Source organism: Protopterus annectens, chromosome 7.part1 (assembly GCF_019279795.1).
Source record: "Protopterus annectens isolate FY-2018-M chromosome 7.part1, PAN1.0, whole genome shotgun sequence".
In the NCBI taxonomy this organism is placed as follows: Eukaryota; Metazoa; Chordata; order Ceratodontiformes; family Protopteridae; genus Protopterus; species Protopterus annectens.
The window spans coordinates 384,620,045-384,646,367 of NC_056740.1; the positions used below are offsets into that span (position 1 = coordinate 384,620,045).

Consider the following 26,323-nt stretch of genomic DNA (forward strand, 5'->3'; position numbering starts at 1 on the left):
GTTTCACTGTTGCAGTCATCACACTTGGGTTGATTCCCAAAGCTGAGGAAGGGTGGAGGCAGTCAAGAAGTATTGGGGCTGGATAGCAGGCCTTGTAAGACTGCTGTGGCAAATCCAGCTCTGGATTTAGAAAAAAATAGGTAATTGGTAATGCTTGGTGAAGGTGTGTACAGAACTCCAGGTTGCAGCTTCCAGGATGTCCCTGGAAGGGACTCCCCTGAGAAATGCTGTAGAGGTTGAGGTAGCCCTAGTGGAATGAGGTTTGATCCCATGTGGGGTAGGTTTTCCATGGTGTTAGTAGCAGAAATGGATGCAGTGTGCTATCCGTTTGGAAATGGTTTGCTTTAAAATGGCCTTGCCCTCTGCTCCTGTAGCGAAGCTAACTAGCAGCTGGTCAGATTTTCTGAAAGGTTTAGTTCTGTCAAGGTAGAACCTGAGCTGTCTGTGCACGTCCAAGGAGTGCAGAATCCTTTCCCCTTTATTCTGAGGATCAGGGAAAAGTTTGGTAAATGGACGGATTGGTTTAAAGCCACACTGGATACCAACTTGGGCATAAATGATGGGTTAGTCCTGAGGGAAACCCTGTCCGCATGGAAAATAATGAAGGATTCCACAGCCATTAGTGCCTGTAACTCAAACACTCTTTTTGATGAAGTGATGGCTAGAAGGTAAGGCTGTTTTCCAAGAGAGGAATTTTAACTCTGCTGCAGCAGCAGGCTCAAAAGGGGGAAGTGTGAGCTTCTCTAGTGCAAAGTTAAGGTCCCAAGTCAGGGGTGGGAGCTCTCCTCGGGGGCATTAAATTGTTAGCTCCTCTCAGGAACTGTTTGATGAGAGGGTGTCAAGCAAAGTGCCTCTTTGGTCCTCTTCAAAAGGAACCTTGACGATTGGATGGGAGAAAGGAAATTCATCCCGGGGATCACGTCAGTCGCCCTGCTAGACAGGGGTCCAAGGAAGTAAATAGTGTGGGAAGAAATAGCCAGGGAATTGTTATGGCTAGGCTTGTAGAGGCCCTAGGGCTGATAGCCTAGTACCAACCTATGAACCTATGAAAACAGAGGTGGCTCAGTATTGTAATGAGCTGAGATGGCAGAGGCATGAATTTTAATTGATGAGAAGGATCGGCCTTTGTGGAGTAGCTCTGCTAGGTGCTCTATAGGCACAGGTTGAAAAGCCCTGATACTGAGAAGAGAAAGTACTTGCTTTTGAGCCTCTGCCCACTGGTTTGGCGGAAGGTCTGGCAACCCGCTTGGGGTTGGTAGTGAGTGGAAGTAGAATCTGTATCCCTGGGACACAATGTTTAGGACCCATCAGTCCTGAGTAATGGACATCCAGTTTTTTGCATGCATGGCAAGTTTTCCTCCTAGGGGTGCAAGTACTTGACTTTGCTGGGAAGGAAGATAGACAAGTCATTGTGAACTTTTGCCATAAGGGGGTGGCTTACCACTCCCTATTTTAGAGGAGGGAGCACTCCATTGTTTAGATCTCTGCATACCCTGAGACTGTAGTCTTGGTGGCCTATTGCCCCTGGGTTGGACTCAGAATGCCTGGGAGGGACTGGAAAGGACCAGTTTTTAGAAGGCCAATGCCTACTGAATCTAGGTGGCTGCACCTGTAAGAAATCTTTAACAGTTTGCAAAGATTTAGCTTTTTCCTCCATCTTATTAAGAACTTCTTCTGCTTTTGTGCCAAACAACCTTTCCTGGTTTAATGGAGCATCTAGTAATTTTACTTTGACATGGTCTGACAAGATTTGCTCCTTCAGCCAAGCATGCCTTCTCAGTACAGACCCAGTGACAGCAGCCCTGCATGATGCTTCTAAGGCATCAAAAATCACACTGCAAAGTATGATTATTAACTTGGTTTGCAGAATGCATTAACTGTTGTAAATCTTTATTTTCTGTACAATCTGGAAGCAACATTTTTTGTTTAATTAGTTTCATAATATGCTGCTGGTACTTCAACATGTGAAACTGGCAATTCAAAGCCCTGATGGCAAGAGTTAAAGAGGTATATACCTTCTTACCCCATCTGTCTAAAGCTCTAGAATCCCTGTCTGTAGGGGTAGGGTTTTGGCTGTAGTAGCCTTAATACCTTTAGGTCCCTGGAAAAAAAGTCTCTGGATCCGCAGTGGGATTCTTAAAGAGAAATTTGTGAGAGTCAGGTACTCTGTAGTACCTGTCAGGGTTTCTAGGAGCTGGAGGTAAAGTATCAGAAGTACGACTGGAAGACATCATCTACAATGTCCAGGACAGAGGGTATAGCTAGAGACTTGTGCTGAGGCAAGTCTAGACTGAGGGTAGTCCTGGCATTCCCAGTGGAAATTCTCTCAAAGTATGCAAGGTTTCACCAAAAGGAAAGCCCTCTGGAGGGGAGGCAGAGTGAATGGAATCCTCTGCATCTGAATCCTCATAGGTAGATAAGGGTATGTCGTGGTAATCAGAGGGATCGATCAGTCATCAGACTCATGGTCTGTAGAATCCAAAGGAAAATCAATTCTTTGTCTTTTAGAGGGGGAAGGCTGGCTTCCCCTAATTAAAGTTATAAGGTCTTCAGCCATTCTAAGCATTTGTTTCTGTGGCAAGGAAGCATGAGCATGCGCTTTGATCTTCAGTTTTCTAGGCGTAGTGCGAACTCCGGGCCTCAGAAACTTGGTAGTTTTAGTAAAAACGAAGCTGTCAGTTTAAAGTGAACATCGGAAGGTCGGAATACACCCTCAGAAGCCGGTGCCTGCACAGTGGCTCCGGACCATCCAAGGTAGAGACATCCGCAGGTTCCATAGTTGAAGAAGCATCTCGCTGCATACCGGACTCCGAAAGGGTCTCAGCAGAGGCCTGCAAATCTGTAGAAGCGGGTATCAGGGGCTGCGAAGGCGCCTCACTGTGTACCGGCGGACTTGCGACTAGCTTAACGGAAGCATCGTCGGCAGTTTCGGACCTATGCAGTCTGTCTTTATCCTTATAATTTTTCAGAAGATCAGTAGTCGGATGGCTTATCAAAGCCATATCAGAATACGGAGAATGAGAGCAAAAGAATTTAGCGACAAAGACAGCCCGATGATGAATAGTTTGGGCGTTAAACAAGGCCTAAAACCTACAGCGAGGAACGTCGTGGTCTGAGCCTAAACAGATGACGCAGTAAGAATGAAAATCTCTGTGAGGTATTTGCTTTCCACAGGCAAGACAATTGTTAACTTTTTCTGACATCGGTTAGAGTAAGAAAAAAGGATCCCCAACAGGGTACTTAGCTTTAGCTTTAGGAGACTTCAGGTTTGAAACTCTAAAAACGAAAATTTCAGGTAGCGGCCGACCGGCACTTGTGAACTGCTTCTGCTTTGGGCTCCCACGCGGCAAGAAAAGCTGATGTAATGGCATCGGCTGCATGTTTTATACCCATGACGACCTGACATCATGGAAGAGGCGACAGCAGCTGACGCAGAAATTCCAAGACTCTGGTATTTGGGCCGACTGAGGGCTACTTGCAGGCAGATAACCCAAGTGTGATGACTGCAACAGTGAAACACAAAGGACATCAGCATCACTGTGAGACTTGTCTTATTTGGCTAAAGCAATGCAGTCACAGATCACTATTTTTAAACAACTATGTGCATGTTACACTAAACCATATTAACATCTATGCTGTACTACAGCTCTCAAATTAAGGACACATACAGTGTAAAGTGAGTCAGTATACAAGCATGTGCATCTGCAGGGGCACATGCAGTACCTCTGTCTGGTTAATTATATGCTCCCATTCTTCGACACACCCTCCATACACATGGGAGATGACCACAGAGTGTGCATAACCCTTTGTCAGCACTCCATTCCACTTTAGCACATCTTAAAAATGTTTTATTTGGGCTCTCACAGACACCATATTGGAAGCCAAGGCCCTGGCAGAGTGGGCATTGACCCTGCCTGGAATAGTTTTACTGTGGTGAATATAACAAAGGTAATAGCCTGAGACAACCATTTTGAAATAGTCTATTTTGACACAGGCTACCCCTCCTTCTTGCTTTCACAAGAAATGAACAAATGATCCAAAGATTTGATTTAGCTCTGTCAAGACAGTGCCCGAGTTGTCCGTGGACATCCAAAGTATGAAGTATTCTTCCTTACTCATTTTTAGGTGCAGAAAGAAAATGGGGAGATAGATAACTTGACTTAAGGTAAACTCAGACACCACTTTAGGCATAAAAGGAGGATTGGTTCGCAAAGAAACTCTGTTCCTGTGGAGAATGATGTAGGGTTGACTCACCATAAGAGCTTGCAACTCAGATACTCGTCTTGCAGAGGTCAAAGCAATCAGTAAAAGTGTTTTCCATGTTATGAACCTCACGTCAGCCAGGTTAGCTGGTTCAAATAGAGCAAGAGTTAGCTTCTCTAAAACAAAATTAAGATCCCCCATGAGAGCTCATGAGTTTTCCTGGAGGTCACTTATGCAAAACCCCCTTTCAAATACATTTTGATATGACAATGCACTGAAAGGGGAGGACTCATGGGACAAACATGCTGGAATGACCGATAAACAAGCCTTAATAGAAGGGGAAGAGGAAGAAACGCCATAAGGGATTAACTGACACAAATAATGCAAAACCACAGAACAACTAGCCCCAAATTGGTGCTGGTTTTATTTTTGGCACCAACCAGAAAACCTTTTCAATTTGCTAATATAGAATTTAATAGTAGCAGGCTTACTTTTCTTGATTAATACCTGCTGCACGTCCTCAGTAAACAGGTGCCTAAAAGGGATTAAGACCCTATCATCCCGTCAGTCAACTGAAGTTGATTGGTGTCGAGATGTTTCAAACACACCTGTTCTTGTATGAGTAGATACAGTCTATAAGGAAAGTTGTGGCAATTGTCCCTGGCCATTTCTAAAAGAAGGGAAAACTAAGGCTGCCTGGGCCAGAAGGGAGTCACTACAATTATCTTGGGGGATTATTTCTGAATCTTCAGAAGTACCTTAGATATTAGCAGAAAGGATGGAAAAGCAAACGGAAACATTCCTGTCCAAGGAAAATAAAAGGCATCTCTCTCTCCCAGGCCCTCTTGCAAGGAGTCCAGGAGCAGAATCTTGCCAGCTAAGGAGGCAGAGGTCTTCTTGAAGAATGCGCCACAGATGGATCAAATCTTGGTAGATCCTCTGATCTAGCTTCCATTTGTGAGGGTCTGCCTTGTCCTGCTCAGCTTGTCTGCCACACAATTTTTCTTTGACAGACTGTAGGATGCCTGTTGAGTGATAATGTGCTGTGAAACTATATCCCAAGCTAACATGGATAGTCTGCAATGGGGGTATGACCTGGGTCCCCCTTACTTGTTGATGTACCACACGACTGTGGTACTGTCTGTCACAACATGATGAGGTCCTCAGGACCAAAGATGATTCAGAGAATTGAGTGCCTTGATCAGGACAAACATCTCTTTTATATTTATGTGTTTGTGTCTGCCCTTGGTGTCCCACACTTTCATCCTACCCGAAAACTGCTCCCTAAGCGACGTCCGAGGCATCTGTGGTGACTGAGTGGTTTGGAACATGGAGGGAAAAAGTGAGACCTGGATTCAGGGATATCTGCTGTCTCCATCAAGTTATTTCTCTTGTGACAAACCCTAGAACTAGAATCTGAAAAGACAAGAGGTGTTAATGCTAAAACCAGGGACACATCAGATGCCACTGCATTTTTCCCTTGTGGAGCCTTGCCAAAGGGTATCATGGGAATCATAGAAGTCGTGAGACCTAAAATCCTGAAGTATTCTCTAGCAGTGACCATAGTCTAGGTGGAAAATCGTAAATATAGATCTAGATATAGATCTATTTTTTCCCTGTGAAAGAAAAGCTCTTTGAACTGGGTTGTCTAGTTGACATCCCACAAACACAATCCTGTGAGAAAAAGTCAAGAACAACTTTTGAATGTTCTTTTGGAATCCTAGCTTGTGTAAGAGATCTCTCACTCAAAACAGTGAGATTGCTGACACTATGAAAAAGGTGCTGCAAAGATTAGCATACTATCTAAATATGGAAAAATACAGCTACCCTGTAGCCTGCAAAGAGCTACAATTGGAGCTACACACAGTAATAACTCTTGGAGCAGTGGATAGTCCAAAGGGTAAGGCAAAAGAACTGACTGTGAACAAGACACAAAACCTTAGTATCTTTTGAATCTAGTGTTACCAGGAAGCTTGAATGAGGAAGAAGAGGTAATGGGTTGTGAGGTGACATTATTTTGAATTTGGGCACTATCACAGACAGATTTAGAAAAGAAAGATCCAAAACTGGTCTTCAAGCATTTTCTTTCTTTGTCACTAAAAACATCCTTGAATAAAATCCATTTCCTGCCAGGAACGGAAAACTGGTTCTATCCCTCACTGGGAGGGTATGTGATGTTGAACAGGTGGAAACAAAAGAGTCTGGTCTACAGGAAGAAGCATTATCCCCTGGAAAGGCGGAATTTCCTCCCATTGCCATCTGTAACCTTGATGTTAATCTTTAGAACCAATTTGTCTGAAACAATCTGTTGCCAAACAGAAAAGTGGATATTCAGACTTTCTGGGGGAAAAAGGGTCTGCCAAGGTGGGAAGGGGAAACAGTCTCTTAAACAGTCATTCTGACTTACTGGACTGCTAAATTATTTAAAGCAGATTTTTCCTCACAAGAAGAAACCGTGGACAAAACTTCCCTCATACTCTCACAATTAGTCAGGACAAAACCTTAATATAGGAGCCTGACTATTCAAAATTGTGAAAATGAAAGTTGCAGAAGTATATATCTTTTCATAATGCATACCAATAATCTTCCCATTCTCTTCAGATATAGTAGGAGTGGAATTAACTAAGTGTTTACCAGCAGGATTAACTAAAGCTATACCTGTCAGATCAGGTTTGGGAAGAGTGTCTACAAAACATAAAAGACTGAGGAATTTTATACATCTTATCTTGCCTTTTTAGGGGCAGTTGGCTGACTGTCAGGAAAATTGCAGGTAGTTTCACACACATCCTCCAAAGCTGACAAAAAGTACAGTTGTGTACACTTACCATAAATGTAGATGTTCGAGTGTATTCACTGTTGCAGTCATTACATTTGGGTAATCTGCTGGCAGGTTGCCCTCAGTCAGCCTGAATAATAAGGTCTTGGGTCCTGTGTCATTTGCTGTTTCCTCTTCCATGACGTCAGGTTGTCAGGGGTATAAAACATGCAGCCGACACCATTTTAATCAGTTTTTCTTGCCCTAGATATCAGGTGCCCCCCAAATGGGGAGCAAAAAAAAAAAAAAATATATATATATATATATATATATATATATATATATATATATATATATAAACTGTAAATATATAAATGCACCTTAGAAACATAATATTTACCTTCACCTAAAAGCAAATACACCACAAAGGCTTTTGAGTATAGTGAAGGAAAGAAAAGGTATAGAAAGGGGGCTGGCGGGTAGATAACCCGGACTGCAACAGTGAATACACTCGAACATCTACATTTATGATAAGTGTACACAATTGTACTATGTTCTTCTTGTTACACTGTTGCAGTCATTACATTTGGGTAGAATCCCAAAGCTATGGATGGGAGGATGGAACTAAACAGCATTAGGAGCAGCTATAAGGCCCTGCAGGACTGCAGTGGCAAAACCTGCCCAGGATTTAGAGAAGAGAGGTAAATGATAACACTTTGTGAATGTATGAACTGAGCTCCAAGTAGCAGCTTCTAGAATGTCTCTGGTTGGGACCCCTCTAAGAAAAACTGCTGAAGTAGAGGCAGCCCTGGTGGAATGGGATCTGATCCCCTTGGGCACAGGTTTTACCAGGTGCAAACAGCAGAAGCGAATGCAATGGCTTATCCATTTAGAAATAGTCTGCTTTGATATAGCCTTCCCCTCTGATCCTGCAGCAAATGCTACCAGTAGTTGCTCAGACCTTCTTAGAGATTTTGTCCTGTTTAATAAGAATCTTAGTCGTCTGTGTACATCCAATGAATGCAGAATCCACTCCCCCTTGTTCTGTGGATTTGGGAAAAAAGTTGGCAGGTGAATGGTCTGGTTAAGAGCCACAATGGATACCACCTTAGGCATAAAAGAAGGATTGGTCCTGAGAGCCACCCTGTCCGGGTAAAAAATAATGAAAGGCTCCACTGCCATGAGAGCCTGTAGTTCTGAAACCCTTCTAGCTGAAGTGACTGCCAAAAGAAAAACCGTCTTCCAAGAAAGAAATTTTATATCCACAGTAGCTGCTGGTTCAAAATGAGGCAGGGTGAGTTTTTCCAGCACAAAATTGAGGTCCCATGCAGGAGTTGGTGCTCTCCTGGGAGGCCTTAAATTTTTGGCCCCTCTGAGATACTGTTTTAGCAGTGGATGAGAAAAGAGGGGAGGCTCTGTGTTGTAATGAGCCGAGATGGCAGAGGCATGGATTTTTATTGAAGAAAAAGATAGGCCCTTGTCAAGCATCTCAGTTAAGTACTATAAAATCTGAGGAATGTTGGGCTTTGCTGTGTCTATTCCTTGTGCTTGGTTCCAAGCTCAGAATCTCTTCTACTTATCACCATAAGATTTTCTAGTACTAGGCCTTCTGGCTTCCAAAATGACATCCATCACAGGTTTACTGAGAGATGTGGTTTGAATAATTAGTTGATTAGCCATGCTGCAAGATTCAGAGTTTGGAGCTGAGTGTGCAGAATTTGATAGTTCTGCTGAGACAATAGATGAGGTGTTTGAGGCAAGTACCATGGTGGAAGGTGTGACATATTCCTTACAAGTGGGTACCAGTGTTGGCGAGGCCAGTCTGGAGCAATTAGAATAATTTTTGTTTTATCCTGTCTGACTTTTAGTAAGACCTTGGACAGTACAGGCAGAGGGGGAAAGGCATAGACGGGTAGGTTTTTCCAGCTGAAGGATACAGCATCCACTTTCCATGCTTTTTTGTGATGAGTTCTTGTGCAGAATTTGACCAACTGATAGTTTTGGGGAGTGCAAATAGATCTATGTCTTCCCCATTTCTGTGTTAACATGCTGAAGATTTGTGGATCCAGTTTCCATTCGTGCGGGTCCATAAGATTTCTGCTTAGGTCGTCTGCCAGAGTATTTTGCTTTCCTGGCAGGAATTGAGCTTGAAGATGCATTTGGTAAGTCAAGGCTGTGTTCCACAGGGCCATGTCTAGTCTGCAAAAGGGGTAGGAATGGGTACCCCCCTGCTTGTTTGGTGTTATCTGTCTTTATCAGTAGTTGTCCTGGATGAAGTAAGTCTTTGAAGGCTGTCAGAGCATTCTAAACAGCTAGCATTTCTTTCTGGTTGATATGTAGATGCATTTGGTTTGGGCTCCATTTACCCTGAATGCATCTCCCTACCAGGTGGGCCCCCCAAGCATAGTCTGATATGTCTGTAGTTAAGGTTTGGGTGGCAGGGAATAGAGTGAATGACAGTCCCTTGTTTTGGTGACATGTCTCTGCCCACCAAAGAAACTCCTGTTGTAGGCAGAGAATGAGAGGAATCATTGTTTCTAGGCTGTGACAATGTTGACTCCATAAACATTTTAGGTACCATTGACGTTTCCTCATATGCAGTCTCGCATATGGAATTAGTAGAATGCAGCATGCCATGAACTCCAAAGTCTGCATAATTTGTCTTGCAGATAACTGGGTTTTTGCTGCCATTTGTTTGAAGTATGTTATCAATTGCATTTGTTTGTCTGGTGTGAGGTAAGCCATCTGGGCAGTTGTATTCAAGCTTGCACCCAGGAATGTAATTATTTGAGAGGGTACCAGTTGTGATTTCTTTTCGTTTATGGTGGCTAGAAGCCTTTTTACAAATGCCAGATGTTGGAGAAGAGTGTCCTTGTCCTCTGCCTGAATGAGATAATCTTCCAGATAAGGATAAATTTGAATGTTTCTTTGTCTGCAGAATGCAATTACTGGTGCCAGGCACTTTGTAAAGATTATGGGCAGAGTAGATAAGCCAAAGGGCAGTGCAGAGAATTGGTAATGCAAAAAACCTGCTTTGAAGCGGAGGTATCTTCTGCATGATTCCCTTATTGGGATATGCAGGTATGCCTCTTCTAAGTCTAGAGTTACTAACCAGGCATTCTTGCCTAGCATAGGCAGTAGCTGTTGTAAAGTCAGCATTTTGAATTTTGGAATGTCCAGGAACATGTTCAGAATCGATAAGTCCAGTATTGGACGCCATGATTTGTCTTTTCTGGGTACCAGGAAAAGTCCTGAATAAAATCCTTGTCCTTTTTCCTTTTCTGGTACCGGCTGAATAGCCCCCATATCCATGAGGAACATGCCTTGTTTCTGGGCCTCTGCCCATTGATTTTGTGGCAGATCCAGCTATCCGTTTGGAATTGGCAAAGTATGGAAATTAAATCTGTACCCCTGGGATACTATGTTTAATACCCACTTGTCCTGGGTAATTAACTGCCAATTTTGAGCATAAAGTGCTAGTTTTCCCCCCAAGGGGGCTGCCAAAAGATATGTGCTTGGAGATGGTAGAGGAAAGTCATTGAGACTGCTTACTGTAGGGTTGTGCTTTGTTACCTCCAGATTTGGAGGTGGAGGCACCCCATTGCTTTGACCTGTAAGATTTCTGTGATTGATATCTGGAGCCTTTTGAGCACCTGGGTTTGCCCTGAGTGGCTCTGTTGGACACAGGAAAGGACCAATTCTTAGTAGGCCAGTGCCTACTGAACCTGAGTGGCTGCACCTGCAAGAAATCTTTTACAGTTTGCATAGATTTAGCTTTGTCTTCCATTTTCTTTCAAACCTCTTCTGCCTTATTAACAGAGTATCATGCTGCAAAGGGGCATCCAACAATTTAGCTTTAACATGATCAGGCAGATTTTGCTCCTTGAGCCAGGCATGCCTTCTTATCACAGATCCAGTTACGACGGCCCTGCAAAAGGCCTCCAAGGAATCAAAACCACATTGCAAAGTATGCTTTCCAACCTGTTCTGCTAAATGCAATGAATCCTGTAACTCTATTTTCCACACAATCAGAAATCAACATAATTTTCTGTTTCAGTAAGCCCATAACATGCTGTTGATATTTAAGCATATGAAACTGGCAGTTTAAAGCCCTGATTGCCAAGGTTGCAGACATATAAACCTTCTTAGCCCATCTATCCAGCACCCCGGAATCTCTATCAGAAGGGGTAGGATTTTTGGCTGTAGAAGCCTTAACACCCTTGGGACCCTGAGAAATAGTCTCAGGATCAGCAGTAGGATTTTTGAAAAGAAATTTGTGGGAGTCAGGAAACCTGTAATATGTCTGGCTTACTAGGAGCCGGCGGCAGGGAATCAGGAGCCATGCTTGATTCCGAGAACACATCAACAATGTCTAATACAGGAGGTATTGCCAAAGGCCTATGCTGAGGAAGAAGATGGTAATCTCTAAGCCTCTTTTGATTCAGAGAAGTCCTGACTCTCCCAGTGAAAATGTTCCCTTAAAGTATGCAAAGTCTCTCCAAAAGAGTAATCCTCAGGAGGAGATGCAGATGGGATGGATTCCTCTGCATCAGAATCCTCATAAGGTGGAATAGAAAATTCCTGATCAGAAGAGGAATCAGAAGAAATGGAAACCTGATCTGAAGATTCATAATCAGTGCCTTGCCCAGGCCTCTTAGCAGGGGGGGGGGGTTATGAACCCCTGATCAATGTAATTAAATCCTCAGCCATTTTGATCATTTGTTTTTTAGGCTTAGGGGCCTGAGAACGTGGCTCATGCGTCAGTTTTTTGGACATGGAAGTTGTTTTTGACCTTGTTTTTGTTGATGGCGTCGGTTTAATATAAAAATGTTGAGGCCTGAAAACACCCTCAGAAGCCAGTGCCTGCTCAGCGGCTCGTGACCCATCCAAGGGAGAGACATCCGCGGGTTCAATACTTTGCGAATCTCGTGGCATACCGGACTTCGAATGGGTCTCGGTAGAGGCCTGCGACTCAAAAGCAGCAGGTATCAGGGGCTGCGAAAGCGCTTCACTTAGTACCGGTGACTGGCTTTGGAGAAGCTTTGTCATCAGTTTTGGACCTCGATGGTCTGTCTCTGTCTTTTTCCTTGCATTTTTTGTGAACTCGGATTGCTAACCGATGACGTTTCAGGGTAGTTAAATCTTGAACCAAAATATTTAGAAGCAAAAATATACCAACGCTTAATAGTGCGTTGGTTAAATTTAGCACAAAACTGACAGCAAGGCACACTGTGATCAGGGCCTAGGCAAGGAATACAGTACAAATGAAAATCCTTATGAGGTATTTGCTTCCCACAAGTAATGCAATTATTAACTTTTACTGACATCGGTAAGGAGCAAGAAAAAGTTTCCCACACGGGGTATTTAGCTTTAGTTTGAAGACTTCGGTTCTGAAACTCGAAAATGAAAATTTCAGGAGTCGGCCGTCCGGCACTTGCGAACTGCTTCTGCTTCAGGCACTGCGCAGCAAGAAAGACTGATTAAAATGGCGTTGGCTGCATGTTTTATACCCCTGACGACCTGACGTCATGGAAGAGGAGACAGCAACCGACCCAGGACCCAAGACTTTGTTATTCAAGCCGACTGAGGGCAACCTGCCAGCAGACTACCCAAATGTAATGACTGCAACAGTGAAACACGAAGAACATCTGGAGGAATAAGTGAAGGTTCTGGAAATTCCTTCTGTAACAACTTGTAGTATTTTCTAAGGGACTGAGAAAGCTCAGTGTTCTCCCACTGAAAACACTGGCAGATTGGAGAAATAGTCTTAGAGAAAGAGACCACCACCCTAGAAAGTTAAAAACTGACATCAACCCTGAATCTGAATCAGAAAATCTGAGGAGAAAGCCCTGTATCTGTCCCTTCTTCTTCATGTCCAGGTTCAGAATCTTGAATCTCTTCAGGAAAGAAGGTATCCCTCTCTCTCTCTCACCTGAAACTGCTTTAAAATAAAGATCAATAGCTGGAATTAAACCCTGAACCAGACTCACTACTCCTATAAAATGAAGTTTGATGAGAACTAGATACATGTTTAGCTTTCAGTTTCTTTTTGAGTGGAAAAATGGGACCAACAGTGTTATTAATGACAGCAGCAGCTTCCCTTTGGAAGGGCACAAAATTCTGACAAAACAGGGAAGCCTTCCCTGTTCCCTCTCCTAGGGCCTATAAGACTGGCTCTTCCTTGCCCAATGAGGGGACCCCAACAGCCACAGAGAATGTGGCTAAACCTTGGTCCATAGTGTCTGTAACTGCTACACCACAGTGGTATCTAGGGTAAAAAATTAATGATGTAAAGTACAACTATTGGCCACAGCAGTGTCACCCACCTGTAGCTGAGAGAAACTGTTATCTTGCTATGGTGGCAAAGGCTGTGTGCTTAACTTTTTCTTTTTGTGGCTGGAATAAGGACCAACTTGGGATGGACAGATTTTTCCATGATCAACTTGAAAATGATACCCTTTTCCCAGGAAAAACAATCAGCAAATGCTGGTAAAAACAAAGTCTTTAAAAGTCACTTTTTCACAGTAAGTACAATAAAAAAGCAATTTAAAAGACTTTGCTAGTACTAAAAAGTAAAATAAACAATTTCTCCACAGAAAAAAAATGATTTTCAGTTACTTCAAAAAACTTATAAACTGACAAGAAAAAAGAGCACTTCCATTTAAAAGTACAGTACAGTCTCATAACAGTCCATTAAAACACAAGCTCCAAGGTTTAAAATAACTTTTTTGAAAAGTAAAGTATCAATAGGTTCATAGTTTGTTACTAAACTAACGATCACTATGGCCCCTTCCAAGCCTAGCTGTGCACCCCAAATCATTTGCGTCCCAAGTATCATTAGTGCCTATAAGGGTGAATGGGGCATTTTAGTAGGGAGGTAACTTAAGTATTTCTGTGTGTGGGGGTGTTAGTTAGTAGTCCCTGGCTTGAAGAAGCTGATGCCTGGTGGTGGCTGAAAGGAGCCAGTCGTCGAGATACGGAAACACCTGGAATCCTTGACGTCTCAGGTGAGCCGTGACCAATGCCATACATTTGGTGAACACTCTGGGGGCTGTAGTGAGACCAAAGGGCAGGGCTCTGAATTGGAAATGACTGGACCCCAGCCGAAAGCGGAGAAACCTTCTGGAGCATCTGTGAATTTTTATGTGATAGTACGCATCCTGAAGATCTATTGAGCACATCCAGTTGTCCTTGTGTAAGAAGGGCAGAATTGACTGAAGTGTGACCATTCGGAATCTTGTCTTTCTCACAGACTTGTTGAGTCTGCTGAGATCCAATATTGGTCTCCAGTCTCCCGTCTTTTTGGGGACCAAAAAGAACCTTGAGTAGATTCCGGGCTCTGAATTGTCTGTTGTAACTGGCTGAATGGCTCTTTTTTGTAGAAGTTTTAAAACTTCTAACTCTGCAATTTCCCTTAGACCGGGTGGTACATCTGGAAGGGAATTTGAGTGAGAGAAGGGAGTTTCCTCGAAAGGAATTTTGTAACCCTCAGATATGATCGACTGTACCCATCTGTCTTGAGTTAGGGAAAGCCAGGCTTCTGGGTACAGCGATAGTCTTCCCCCGACTGCCTCCAAGGATGGACAGTCGGGCAACACCTCAGGGATGCTGAAAGGGCTTGTCAGAGAGAGGCTCTCTGCTTCCCTGGTTTTGTGGACCCCCTCTGCCTCTAGGGCGGCGTCTGTTATTGTTACCCCCTCTGCCTCTAGGGGTAAACTGACCACGTGAATCCGGCGTGACTCCTTGGGATTTGCGGAACCACATTTTGCCACCCTTCTGTCCCTTAGGATAAGGTCTAGAAGGGGTGGAAAAATGGACCCCTACGGCAGAAAGAGTCTTGCCGTCCTGCTCACACCTGGTCAATGTTTCCTTCACTTGAGGGCCAAACAAAGCTGACCCATCAAAGGGAGAATTTGTGAAGGACGCCTTAAAGGGATCTGCAAAATTACAGAGCCGCATCCAGGCTTGGCGTCTAAGAGCCACACCTGTACCTGCGGCCCTACTCGCTCCATCTGCTGCATATGATATCAGTCGCATGGAGGAGTTAGCAATAGAATTAAGGGTTCCTAGCTGCGAAGCAATTTTTCCTGAGCCCCTGCAGCTGTGGGATCCTGTACTACTTCACCTAGCTCCTTAAGGATATCCCTTTGGAGTCTGGTGAAGTGACATAAATAGTTCAGCGCGCATAGCAAAGGTCGCTGAAGAGAACATCCGCTTACCATACCTATCCATGGTCCTAGAGTCCTTATTAGGAGGATGGACAGGTACAGAAGGATCTGCAAGTTCCTTCTTAGTGGCAGCCGCCACCACCATGGCATCAGCAGGGACACCTTTCGTAAGGAATTGCATGTCCGGAGGGCAGTAATAAATTTAGACGGCCTCCTAGGAACTGGCTCTACAGAGTCAGGAGCAGCCCAAGCCTTCGAGCAATAACCTGCATAAGGGGTCGAAAGGCGGAGACACCCAGGAGGTGGAGGGCCGAGATCCAAACGCCTCCAGGTATATCGACTCATCCTCAGAGGGATTATTGGAGGGCCAGTTTCCCCTCTGTTTAAGGAGTTCTAGGATGTCTGAAAAGGAGACATCCTCAGAGGGGATCTTGGGGATCCCTCCGACTCATCTAAGTCGGTATCTGAAGTGATAGACTCGGGGAGTCTACGTGTTTCCTCTTACAGGTCCTCTTGCGCGGAGGATCCCCTGACTGATCAGGAGAATCCTCGGAAGAGGGGGTTCTTCCCAATGGGGAAACCTGAGGCGGAGGATCTCTGGGTCCGGGAGCAAGAGAGATGGCAGAGATATCGACAGGCACCGTAGAGGGAGGAGCTAAGGGAACAGACTGCTGGCTGAGTCCAGTGGCTAGCACACTCTTCATCACCTCGAAGGCTCCCCCGCCACGGAGGTCCGAGAGAACCCGTTCCGAAGAACCAGGAACTCCAGGGCCCACCGAAAGGGAAGGCTCCGAGGCAGATGTCGGAGCCGAGCTCACCAAGGCCGAGGCTCCAAGGGGAAGAGTGGGGTCGGACAAGGGTCCGATGCCACTCACCCCCTCGGAGGAGACCAGGGAAGCCCGACCACCGAATCCCTCTAAGGAAGGTCTTGAAGAGGAGATAAGAGTAGAGGCTGAGGGAGCAGAAGGGGGGGGGGTATCTGTCCCTCGGCCATAGCAGAAACCATTCCCGAAGACTCCAGCTCCAAACTCTGAGGTAGAGTCGAAGGAGGAACTGCAAGGGGGTGTGGACTAATAGCCTTCTGTTGAGACGGACTATGTAGCATCTGGGCCAGTGCCTGTGATTTTAATAATCTGCTGACCACCCTCTCTAAATCATGGTCAGAAAGCCTGGATGACCTGGATGATCGGCTCCGATGGCTCCGAGAGGAGAGGAGAGGCCGGAGCCGAAAGTATCGGTTCCAAGGAAGGGGACCTGGATCTCTTCCTCGAAGGAACCATCGGAGCCGACGAAACCATGGATGCCGTTGGAGCCGACAACTTTTCGGCACCGACAGAAGGTCTCGATGCATCGGCTCCGGCCGGAGCCGATACAGACATAAAAGTAACAGTGTCGGAGCCGGTCGGCGCCGACACCGAAGCCTGAGCCACGTGGTGGTCGGAGCCAGTCGGAGCCGACACCGATGTGACCGAACCAGTATCGGCACCGATAGCCATCGGTGCCGAGGGTTTGTGCAAACCAGGATCGGCTCCAGCCGGAGCCGATCTAGACTCTGAAAGAGTCGGAACCGAGGCCGCAGGCTTAGAGACAGAAGCCTGGGCCTTGGAAGACTTGTAAGTCTTAGTCGGAGCCGACTTAGCCGGAGAGCCCTCCAGTTTAAGAAGGCCCCTCAAAATCAATTTGTTTCTCCTCTCCTGCAGGACTCTCTGGCTAAAAGAATGACATATTGCACAGGAGTCCTGCAGGTGGAGAGGTCCCAGGCAGTATAAGCAAGAAGTGTGCCCATCTGTCAGAGACATCTTCTGACAGCACGAGTCACACTTCTTAAAGCCTGAGACCCTTTCCTTGGACATAGTTGTAACAACACACACAGAACACAGTCCCAAGAAATAGTTATCCCAAAATAGTCAGATAACTAACCTCTAATACACACACACACACACACACACACACCCTAACAAGGGGGGGATGGGAGGGGAGAAGGCCTGACTAAAAATATAAAGGAGTGAGGGATTTTCTAGTCAGAAAGGGACTTAAATTAACTATAAACGTTAAAAATAAGGTTTTAAGATGAAAAGGGGGCTAAAACAGTAATATCTAAATCACTTATCAGGAGCTGGTAAAAGGAGGACCTCATCAGCGAAGCGGCAAACGAGATCTGGGTACTTACCGCCTTGCATCATGGGATATGGGGCTGCCTCGAGCTGGTAAAAGTGACTCTCGAGCTTAGCAAGTGCCGAGTCGGAGCCGAGGATCGGTTCCGAACCCATCAAGCAAGAATGAAGGCGAGATTGACAACTTAACATTTTCTTATTATCTTAGCTACTTGTTGGTCAAAGGCCAAATTGCTGTCTACATATGTTCCCAGATCTCTTACTACTGGGTTGGTTCTTAGTGGCATTTTATCAACAGAGTGATTAACTTGGGTTACCAGTTTTCCAAACGGCATTATAATGCATTTTTGGGCATTGACGTTTAGGCCATGGCTTTGGCACCAGTCATTTGTATTAAACCCACCTGCAAGATGTTGGCGTCTTGGGTGGAATTTATAGTAGCTTCCAGTTTACAGTCTTTGTGAACCTGGTTAGCCAGAGGCCTTGAACATTAGCCTTGGCTTCATAGAAGTAGATGCCAAAGAGAAGCAGGCCCGGCATGGATCCCTGGGATACTCCACTGGTGACCAGTCTCTTGGCAAAGGTGGTCTCACTGATCCTGACTTCTTGGGTCCTATATATGAGGCAGCCAGCAATCCAGAGAGTTATTTAATGATTTTCTCCTAACTCAGAGAGCTTTGTTTACAATGCCTGAGTGGGGTATTGTATCAAATACCTTAACCAGGTCAAGATATGCAGTATGCACTGTATTACCCTCGTCCATTACCTTGGTAACCCTCTCAAAGAAGTATACCAGGTTAAGTAGGCATGACCTTCCTTTAACAATGCCAAATTGGGACAAGTCATGTGTCTGTATGTTGCCAATGACCTTGTTAATCATTTCCATGATAATTTGTTCACGGCTTTGAATATTAGTTTTATTAAACTGATAGTTCTGTAGTTCCCTGGGTTGGTTGATGGCCTGCCTTTCTTGAGGGGAATGACTGTTGTGGTCCTCCATTCACTTGGAATGTAGCCTGTTTCAAAGCTGAAGTTGAAGAGTGCTGCAAATGGTCCCAATATGTCATGTTTTAGACTGCTCAGGAGACAACCAGGGATGTTGTTAGGACTCATGGAGCTGGTGTTCTTGGGTTAGTGAGTGCTGCCAGCAGCTACTCCCTTCTGATAGATAAGGAAATATGTTGGAGGGGATTTCACTTTGTGGAGCTTAGCATTCACCACTAGTTCAGCACACTACTGTGTGTTACCTCTAATGTTCATGACATAGCTAAAGAAAGCCTTCTCATGTTGGTGAGTACCAAATCCAGTATTGTTTGATCCTATGGTTGAAATATACACTGTTTGTTCCAGAGTGTTTGTGTTAATAAAGTCCAGGAAGCATCATGCCTGTGAATTTCAGGCAATGTACTTTATACAGTACATATAGAGGGGTACTTAAAGTCAGCCATGAATATGTTGTTTGGTTGGATTGTGAGTGCCTCTAGTAGGTTTAGGTAAGAGTTGAGAGACTATAGGTGTACAGATGGTGACCTGCAGCTAACCATGATATGGTGAGGGACCTTATCTATGGTGACTTGTACATAGATGAAGTCCGTGGTATCATCCTATTTAACCAACCTGGAGGTATGTTTGTTCCTAATGTAGTTCAAGCCACCTCCACCTTTGTTCCCAGTCTGTGCTGTTTTTGGTCTAGATGTGTGGAAGTCCCCCCCCCATACACACACACAAAGTAAACCTATCTGCCCAGCAAAGGATCACCACAAGCTGACTGTCTATCCTTGAAAGTCTTAGAGGAGCATACAGATTTGCGGCAATAAATCTCAAATATATCTTTCGGTCAGCTCAGCTCAAGCTGCTAATGGACTGAGTGCATGGAAGGTGCCCTGAAGCTTTGGAAGCTGGTCAGTTATATCCCTGGCAAGATGTAATCCATATAGCTAAGGCTACTGCAGCAGAGATCAATATGATGAACACTGAATAATCTTTTTCTCCTTCGCATTTTCCCCAGCCAGCAGCAGCTCTTGTGGGACCCCACACAGTCAAGGATGATTAGGGCCCCCCTCTGTAGCTGCAGGTTTACTGGAGAGAATGCACACCAGTCAATGGCACTATGTCAGTAGTAAAACATTTAATGAAATTATGAAGCCTACTACTTTACAAAACACATTTACTCCAACCACAGTCACCTTTGAATTTTAAAGAAAAAATGATGCCAATCCTCAGGACTCGTCATCCTAAGAGTCATTATTATCTACCTGGTTAATTAAGTACACAAGATTGTTAGTACTGCAAACATGTAACAAAATATCCCTATAAGATAACTTGCTGTATTTGGGGACACCCAGTACCAGGGGGCCTAGAGAACAAAGGCTTCACTGCTGCCTAAAACCCAGCTATATTTGTATACATAACAATAACGATGTGTGGTGTCAAAGAACTGATAATTAAATCATAGATAAATTGCTTTGACAGCAGATCATGTTATAGTCAAGTTTACTTTGTGATGCAGCAATAAATCAAGACATTTAAAAGAACAGTACTCCACTGACTGGATATAGTAGCAAACGAGGGTTAGCTAAGATGGTGCTACTAGATTATGTCTGGGAAGTTAGGAAATGTTAGGGTATGTTACACATTTTAAACCATTTATAAACAGTAGCTTTTGGCTGGACGATAACTGCTGTTTGAAATATGAGAGACTGATCTGTCTAGCTTCTGACGCAAGGAAAGTCCAAACTGCAAGAGTTATTTAACAGAACATATACCTGGTTGTAGAGAGGTGGCTTTAGTGGATTACACTGTTTCTTATTTATCAGAAAGAACACAGTAATATGAGGTGGTAGCTCTGATTGAATCTGCTAATGGAAGACAACTATTAAAGTATGAAAGTTATAAAAGGGTGTACTTAGCAACGTAGTCTGTTCTATTACTGGTAGTTAATTTGCATTCTTAAGTCCTTCGCAATCATGTTGTTTAAGTTCTGCATGTCATATAATTTACAGATTTTGTTTAGTTGTGATATAACTTACAGATTCTGTTCAGAGTCATTTACAGAAATTGTGTACTGAGAGAAAATGATAGGCCAATTAATGAAGGTCAGTACTTATGTCTAGGGATTAGATGTGGTTTGTTATTATACGGTTCAAGATTCTAAGCATAAAAATTTTGAAAGCTGACTGAAGACCTATAACTGGCTTAGTAACTCAAGACAGATGACTCAGTATAAGTGAGACTGAGCAGCAAGTCTTGGAAATGAAAAGCAAATTCAAATAAAGGCATTAGAAGAAAATCTGTAAACAGTGTAGGCAGTTAAAGAGGTTATATGGCATTTCAGTTTGGTTTCAAAAACAAATGTGCAGCGTTATCAGCTAAGTGTAACACGTTTTTAAAGAATTTATATAACTATTATGAAATGTGGTAATTTTCTTTTCTTGATAAGGCTGTGGAACAAGAGTGGTTTCAGCTCTGATGAATGTTGTAATTATTTCTGATCATGCATGCCACTTCATGGCTCTAAAACATTAATATGATCTTTTTCAACTATACTAGGTCAATGATTTGCTGGCATAACATCATGGATCCAGATTGCACTAATGCTTCTTGTTTAATTCAGACCAATCAGAAGAAAGCATTTTTCGCTGGGATTATAAACTCAATATCGTTCATTTAATTATACGCAGGGAGGTGAACCACAAGGCTTCTAAAAGCAACAGCCATCTGAGCCATGCTGTAGTGGTCAGATATTGAAAACTGCTTACCACCATCAATGTCATTTCCTCTTTAATGTCATCATAGCGTTCCTCCAGACGACTAAATTCGGTAAGCAGGTTTTGGTACCTCGACCGTTCATCATTCAACTCACATTCTAACTGCTTCTTCTCTTCAGCTGCTTCTTTGGTCAGGGATTCTAAAATTGTGGGGAAAAAAAAACTATGAAATATTCTGATCTTACATAACGTTTTGTGTAATTACAAATGCCTGTGTCTTGGGCATATTTCTTCTTCTAAAAGTTTAGTATGCAATATCAGTGCCTTCCAAGCTGCAGCCAATAACAAAACACATCTCACAAAGATTAATATAGCTATTGTCATATTCTAGGACAAAACAAAGCTGTACAGTGTGCAATGAGGAACAACATGATGACAAGACCGTTCACACTGTTTTTTGGTATAAACCTGGATAGTCACCACAAGTATGATAAGCTTGCTGATGCAGAAGTTGCAAAGAACAATCAAAAAGGAGGCAGGGTGTACTAGACCAGAGCTTTTTTTATCCCCAAAAGTCATACTCACAAATGCCTATATCTACATATAAATTCCATCTCTCCTCTCATACTCTATCCATGTTCTTACTAACCTGCAGATTCCATTTGACAACATACATACATTTGGGTTGCATGGCTATGCTTATAAGGGCCCTAGCAGTTGTTCACCTAGTATGCACTTATGAACTACAGCAGGGACATAATAGAAATATTAGATTTCCTCAGGTCATCTCTACGGAAACCACCAATGGTTCTTTTCTTCACAGTCTAAAAGGAAGCATGCCATTTTTGAATTCACTGTTTTTGAGTCTAAATAATATGAAATCATCTGATAGAACTATATATGACAAACATGTTCAGTTCAAACTTCTTTCAGCAACATAACCAGCAAGTCTACTGGAGGACCTTTTGGACTCTGACCAATAGCTGTACAGACATATGACTGTTTGTGGAAACAAATGAAGGAAGATGCTCAATGACATCAATAAAAACAAAACCTAGGGTAGACTGTGGTGCAGATCACCAGCTACTAATATGCAATAGTGAGTGGCGCAATGGTACAGCGGTTAGCGTTGTCATATCACAGCAAGAGGTTCTCCAGTTCGATTCTCAGCTGGGGTGCCTTCTGTGTGGAGTTTTTGCATGTCCTCCCTGCATTCTCGTGGGTTTTCTCCCGATGCTCCAGTTTCCTCCCACTTTACAGAGATATGCATCTGCAGCCTTTCTCCCCGGGCCTCTGCTGAAAATGAGCTCTGTCCCAGTCAGACTTTCCTGGTGAATAAATGTTAAAAAATAAATAAATACAAATCATGCTAAAGCTAGTCTAGTACTTAGGAAAATACAATCCGTGAATCTACATCACTGAAGTTCAAAGAGTCTCTGCATTAAATAAAAATTACAAAGTACCAGAAGAATCACGCAAATTCAAAAAATGAAAATGTTCTAACAGGCAAAACAGATGAATAATGACACCTTGATCAGAAATGCAGAGAAGCTAAATTCCAGAGGAGAAAGACATGACCATACCTCTCAACCTCTTAGTGCAAGAAATCTGGAGAAACCCTAAAATAGTTGGATTCAAAGGCCCAAAAGAAGGGGCAGATTTTAAATACTGCTCTTATAAACTTGGAATTTTGATAGAATGACGTTTTGTTTTAGCATGCATTTTCTGAAGGATATAAATTCTGAAATGCAAATGTGTGTCACTACTGAGTGACTTCAACTCTCGGTGATTTTCTTGAAAACCATTAATTTTATGAGAAAAAGACCACAAATATGAGGCAAAAATCTGGACATTCTGTAAAAATCTGTACAGCTGAGAGGTATGGAGATGGTTATTGTGGAACAAGGCCAAAATTTCCAATATGCCTCCAGGTGAGAGACAAAATGAATCTCTACAATAACGCATTCAATGAGAAAGAACAAACCAATACAGTAAGAAAAGGCCTAACTTTTCTAAAACCTTGTATCAAGAACAGTATTTTGTAGCAATGGAACCGACACACTAAGAGAGAGAGAGAGTGTGTGTGTGTGTGTGTGTGTGTATATGTGTATATATATATATATATATATATATATATATATATATATATACATATATACATGGATCCCCTACACAACGCAGACATTCCAGAATGCCGACAACCATATGGACAACACTATATGATCGCCATTCGGAATGCCGACATTGTAAGAAGTCCACAAAAAGGAAATTAAAATTTCCTTTAAACTGCTAGCAGGTGAGCTACCCCTGCACCCCCCGTGGGGGGGCTGTACCCCCCACACCTCCCATAACTTTAATATACCAACTCAGAGATTGCACTATAGTGCAGGAATGGAAATCTTTCTATTCCGCACTATAGTGAGATGCTGATTCCGCATTATCAGCATTCCGAATGTCGATCATATGGTGTCGGCATTCTGGAATGTTGGCAAACTGAAGTATATATATATATATATATATATATATATATATATATATATATGATGGTGAGGTGTGTGTACCTGTATGTGGTCTGCTAGGACCTGTAGTGCTTTGGCGCATGGGATGGTAGGGTGCTCAATGGAGCAGTGCAAAACTGCTCCAGCTGACAGACACAAGAGTCATGTAAACGATCTCTTAATGAGCTATCGGAATCCTTACCTGGAGGAACAATACAACTTGACCTACTCAGTGCACAGCAAGTTGTTATGCAGTTTCACTGACTATGAATCCATTCAGAGTGCACCAGCTATTTATCACACCCCTTACCTTGGGTCCAATGTCATATGCACACATGTAGCATTAATGCACATTCATATTTTGGCATGTACACTTGTATCCCATAACTTCACCCGCATACTCATGCATGAATACACCACTTGTCATAAAGCACATGCACATCCCATAAATAAATTTAAAAAACTCAACAATACCATTGTGTCTACACTCTACCCTATAAACGATGTGTAAAAATTTATATAAATACATCACAAAGACTTGCTCAAATCATAACACAAAACTGAAACAGGGTGACACAGTGGCACAATGGCTAGCATTACTGCCTTACAGGGTTTGGTCTTTAGTTGGGATCTCTTTTGTGTGGAGTCCACACACCTTCCATTTGTCTGCATGGAGCCCCCCCCCCCAACAAACTTATGTCTACCAACAGTGAGATTGCCATACCTCAGACAAAAGGGAATATTCTGATAAATGGCATTTCAGACTTAGTATATAGACAAGTCAGATCTTTTGCCATTCAGTCTCTGCATTTCCGGACTCGCTCTAGCAGGGTCCAACATTTCAAATGGTTACCATTTCCATCACCAAAAATGCAACGACAATCAAAATGATTGGCATACACAGGTGAAGGATGCATCACATCCATACCTGTAACATAGACAAAGGGTACGTTTGCAAAAAGGAAAAAAGTATTTTTGCATGGGCATGTGTGACGCCCGTGCACTGACCCAGCAATCAAGGAGCCTCAATCCTGACCACTAACACCAGAGAGGACGTCTATTATATGAGGAAAGGATAACAAATACACACAGTGAAGTGCAATTTCCCTTAAGAGCATACAGAGATCACAGTTAGTCTGGGGCTGGTCACTCCCTTGCTCTTCAGGTCTTCAATAAGACTCCCCACTGACACAGCTATAGGGTCCAGACCTCAGCCTAGCTGGCAAGCTAAAACCTCCAGCACCCTCTCTGTCCAACCAGTGCTTCGTGTCCCTGCCCAAGTAGCTGACACACACACTTTGAGATAAGAGTTTATACAACCGCACAGACACTTCTGGGGAAGGCTGGCACAGGTTCTCCACCTGTGCCCCTTTTACCCAGGCTATACAGTAGTACCACTGGCCACCACCCACTAATATTTATTAGCTACTCAAAGGCCCTTAAAACGGTGTCCAATTATTACTGTGCAATATTATTATCCAATTGGTAGTATAGCCCACGGCTATAGCTATTAAATTGGCTTTGTACAGTTTACCAAAGGCATGCAAGTACTCTTAAGAGCTTAAATTATCTCTACACAAACCAGCTACAGTTAAAAGGTTTTAAAATATTTAATAATAATTAAAACCACAAGACAATACTCTCTACTACACAGTGCTAGTCAAAAGTTCAGAGATCACAGAGAAATACTTAAAAAATAAATCAGTAGTACAGTTCTGACATCACAGAAAAACACTTAGTCTAATCTTTCTAGTTCTTAGCTATTTCTAAAAGAAAACACAAGTCTAAGATAACTTGCATAAGACAACAGGCAGTGCTGTGAGTTAGATGGTCAAGACAAAAATGCTTAATGCTTTCTGATTCTCGCTGTTTAAATTGAAATTGCATTTCTGATAAATGTTACATCATTGTTTCACTTTCCTGGTGTTCCCAGGCCAACAGAAACTGCACCTACATTCTTTTACACTTAGGCAGAAACCAGGGCAATAAAAATATATTTGCATGTTTAAATCTAGCAATCTAATTCTTGGTTAAAACAATAGAAAGAATGTGCTAGCACAGACGGAATGACTCTGAATCTTTAACTTCAAAGGACATTTTAACTTCAAAGGACATTCAAGAAATGCTCGACTTGGCTTTCTTTACAGCAGAGGGCAATGTTGCTACATTGTTTTAAGTTCAACATTTCACAACATCTTCACTTGCTCAATGAGCTTTTTCTAAAGAAATAGAAGTCCTTAGCTAGATCTTCACTAAGTCAGATAGAGCATTTTATTTTACTCCACTACTCCCCCACCAATGTTAACTTTCCTACTAACTTGATATAGAGACCACAATTCAACTATTTTGCAAAAAATTTGCCAATTGCATTAGATATACCAAAATGTCCTCTAGTATTTGGATATTTCTATCTACCGCTATTATATGTAAAAATATTAACTTTTAAACTTTATTAGAACATCCTACATAAGTGACAACCCAGTGTAAATAATGTAAATAGTTGCTATGATAGATACAGGTATACTATTATATATTTTTTCCTCTTGTGAAAATAACAATGGTTAATGATATATTGTCTATATAAATGGTTAGTTGCTTGATATCTAGTGTGAATTCTAAATCACACTCAACATTACAAGTCATACTTGTCTTTTATTAATGCTTATCACAATGAAAAAATAACTTGTTTCTTTTTCTGCTTGATTTTTGTTTTATTTTTAAACTATCAAGGTCAATCACCATGTATGCCGTGAAATCTGTATACAACATATGTTATTTGATCATATGTAACCCCATTGTTATTCTTACTTCCACCCTGTATTAAATTGGTCATAGTAGAAAAAAGGAAAGTGAAATAAAAATTATATTTGAAAAAAAA

The 26,323-nt window shown here is 42.8% G+C and overlaps 1 protein-coding gene across 14 annotated transcripts in view; it reads right to left on the minus strand.

Moving 5' to 3' along the window:
* Window positions 1-26,323, minus strand: part of MYO5A (myosin VA) — a 4,204,798-nt gene that overhangs the window by 929,930 nt on the left and 3,248,545 nt on the right. For all 14 annotated transcript variants that reach the window (XM_044078829.1, XM_044078834.1, XM_044078828.1 and 11 more), the window contains one exon: window positions 20,999-21,147. In XM_044078829.1, coding sequence (XP_043934764.1) covers window positions 20,999-21,147 — 149 coding nt within the window. The remainder of the gene's footprint in view (window positions 1-20,998; window positions 21,148-26,323) is intronic.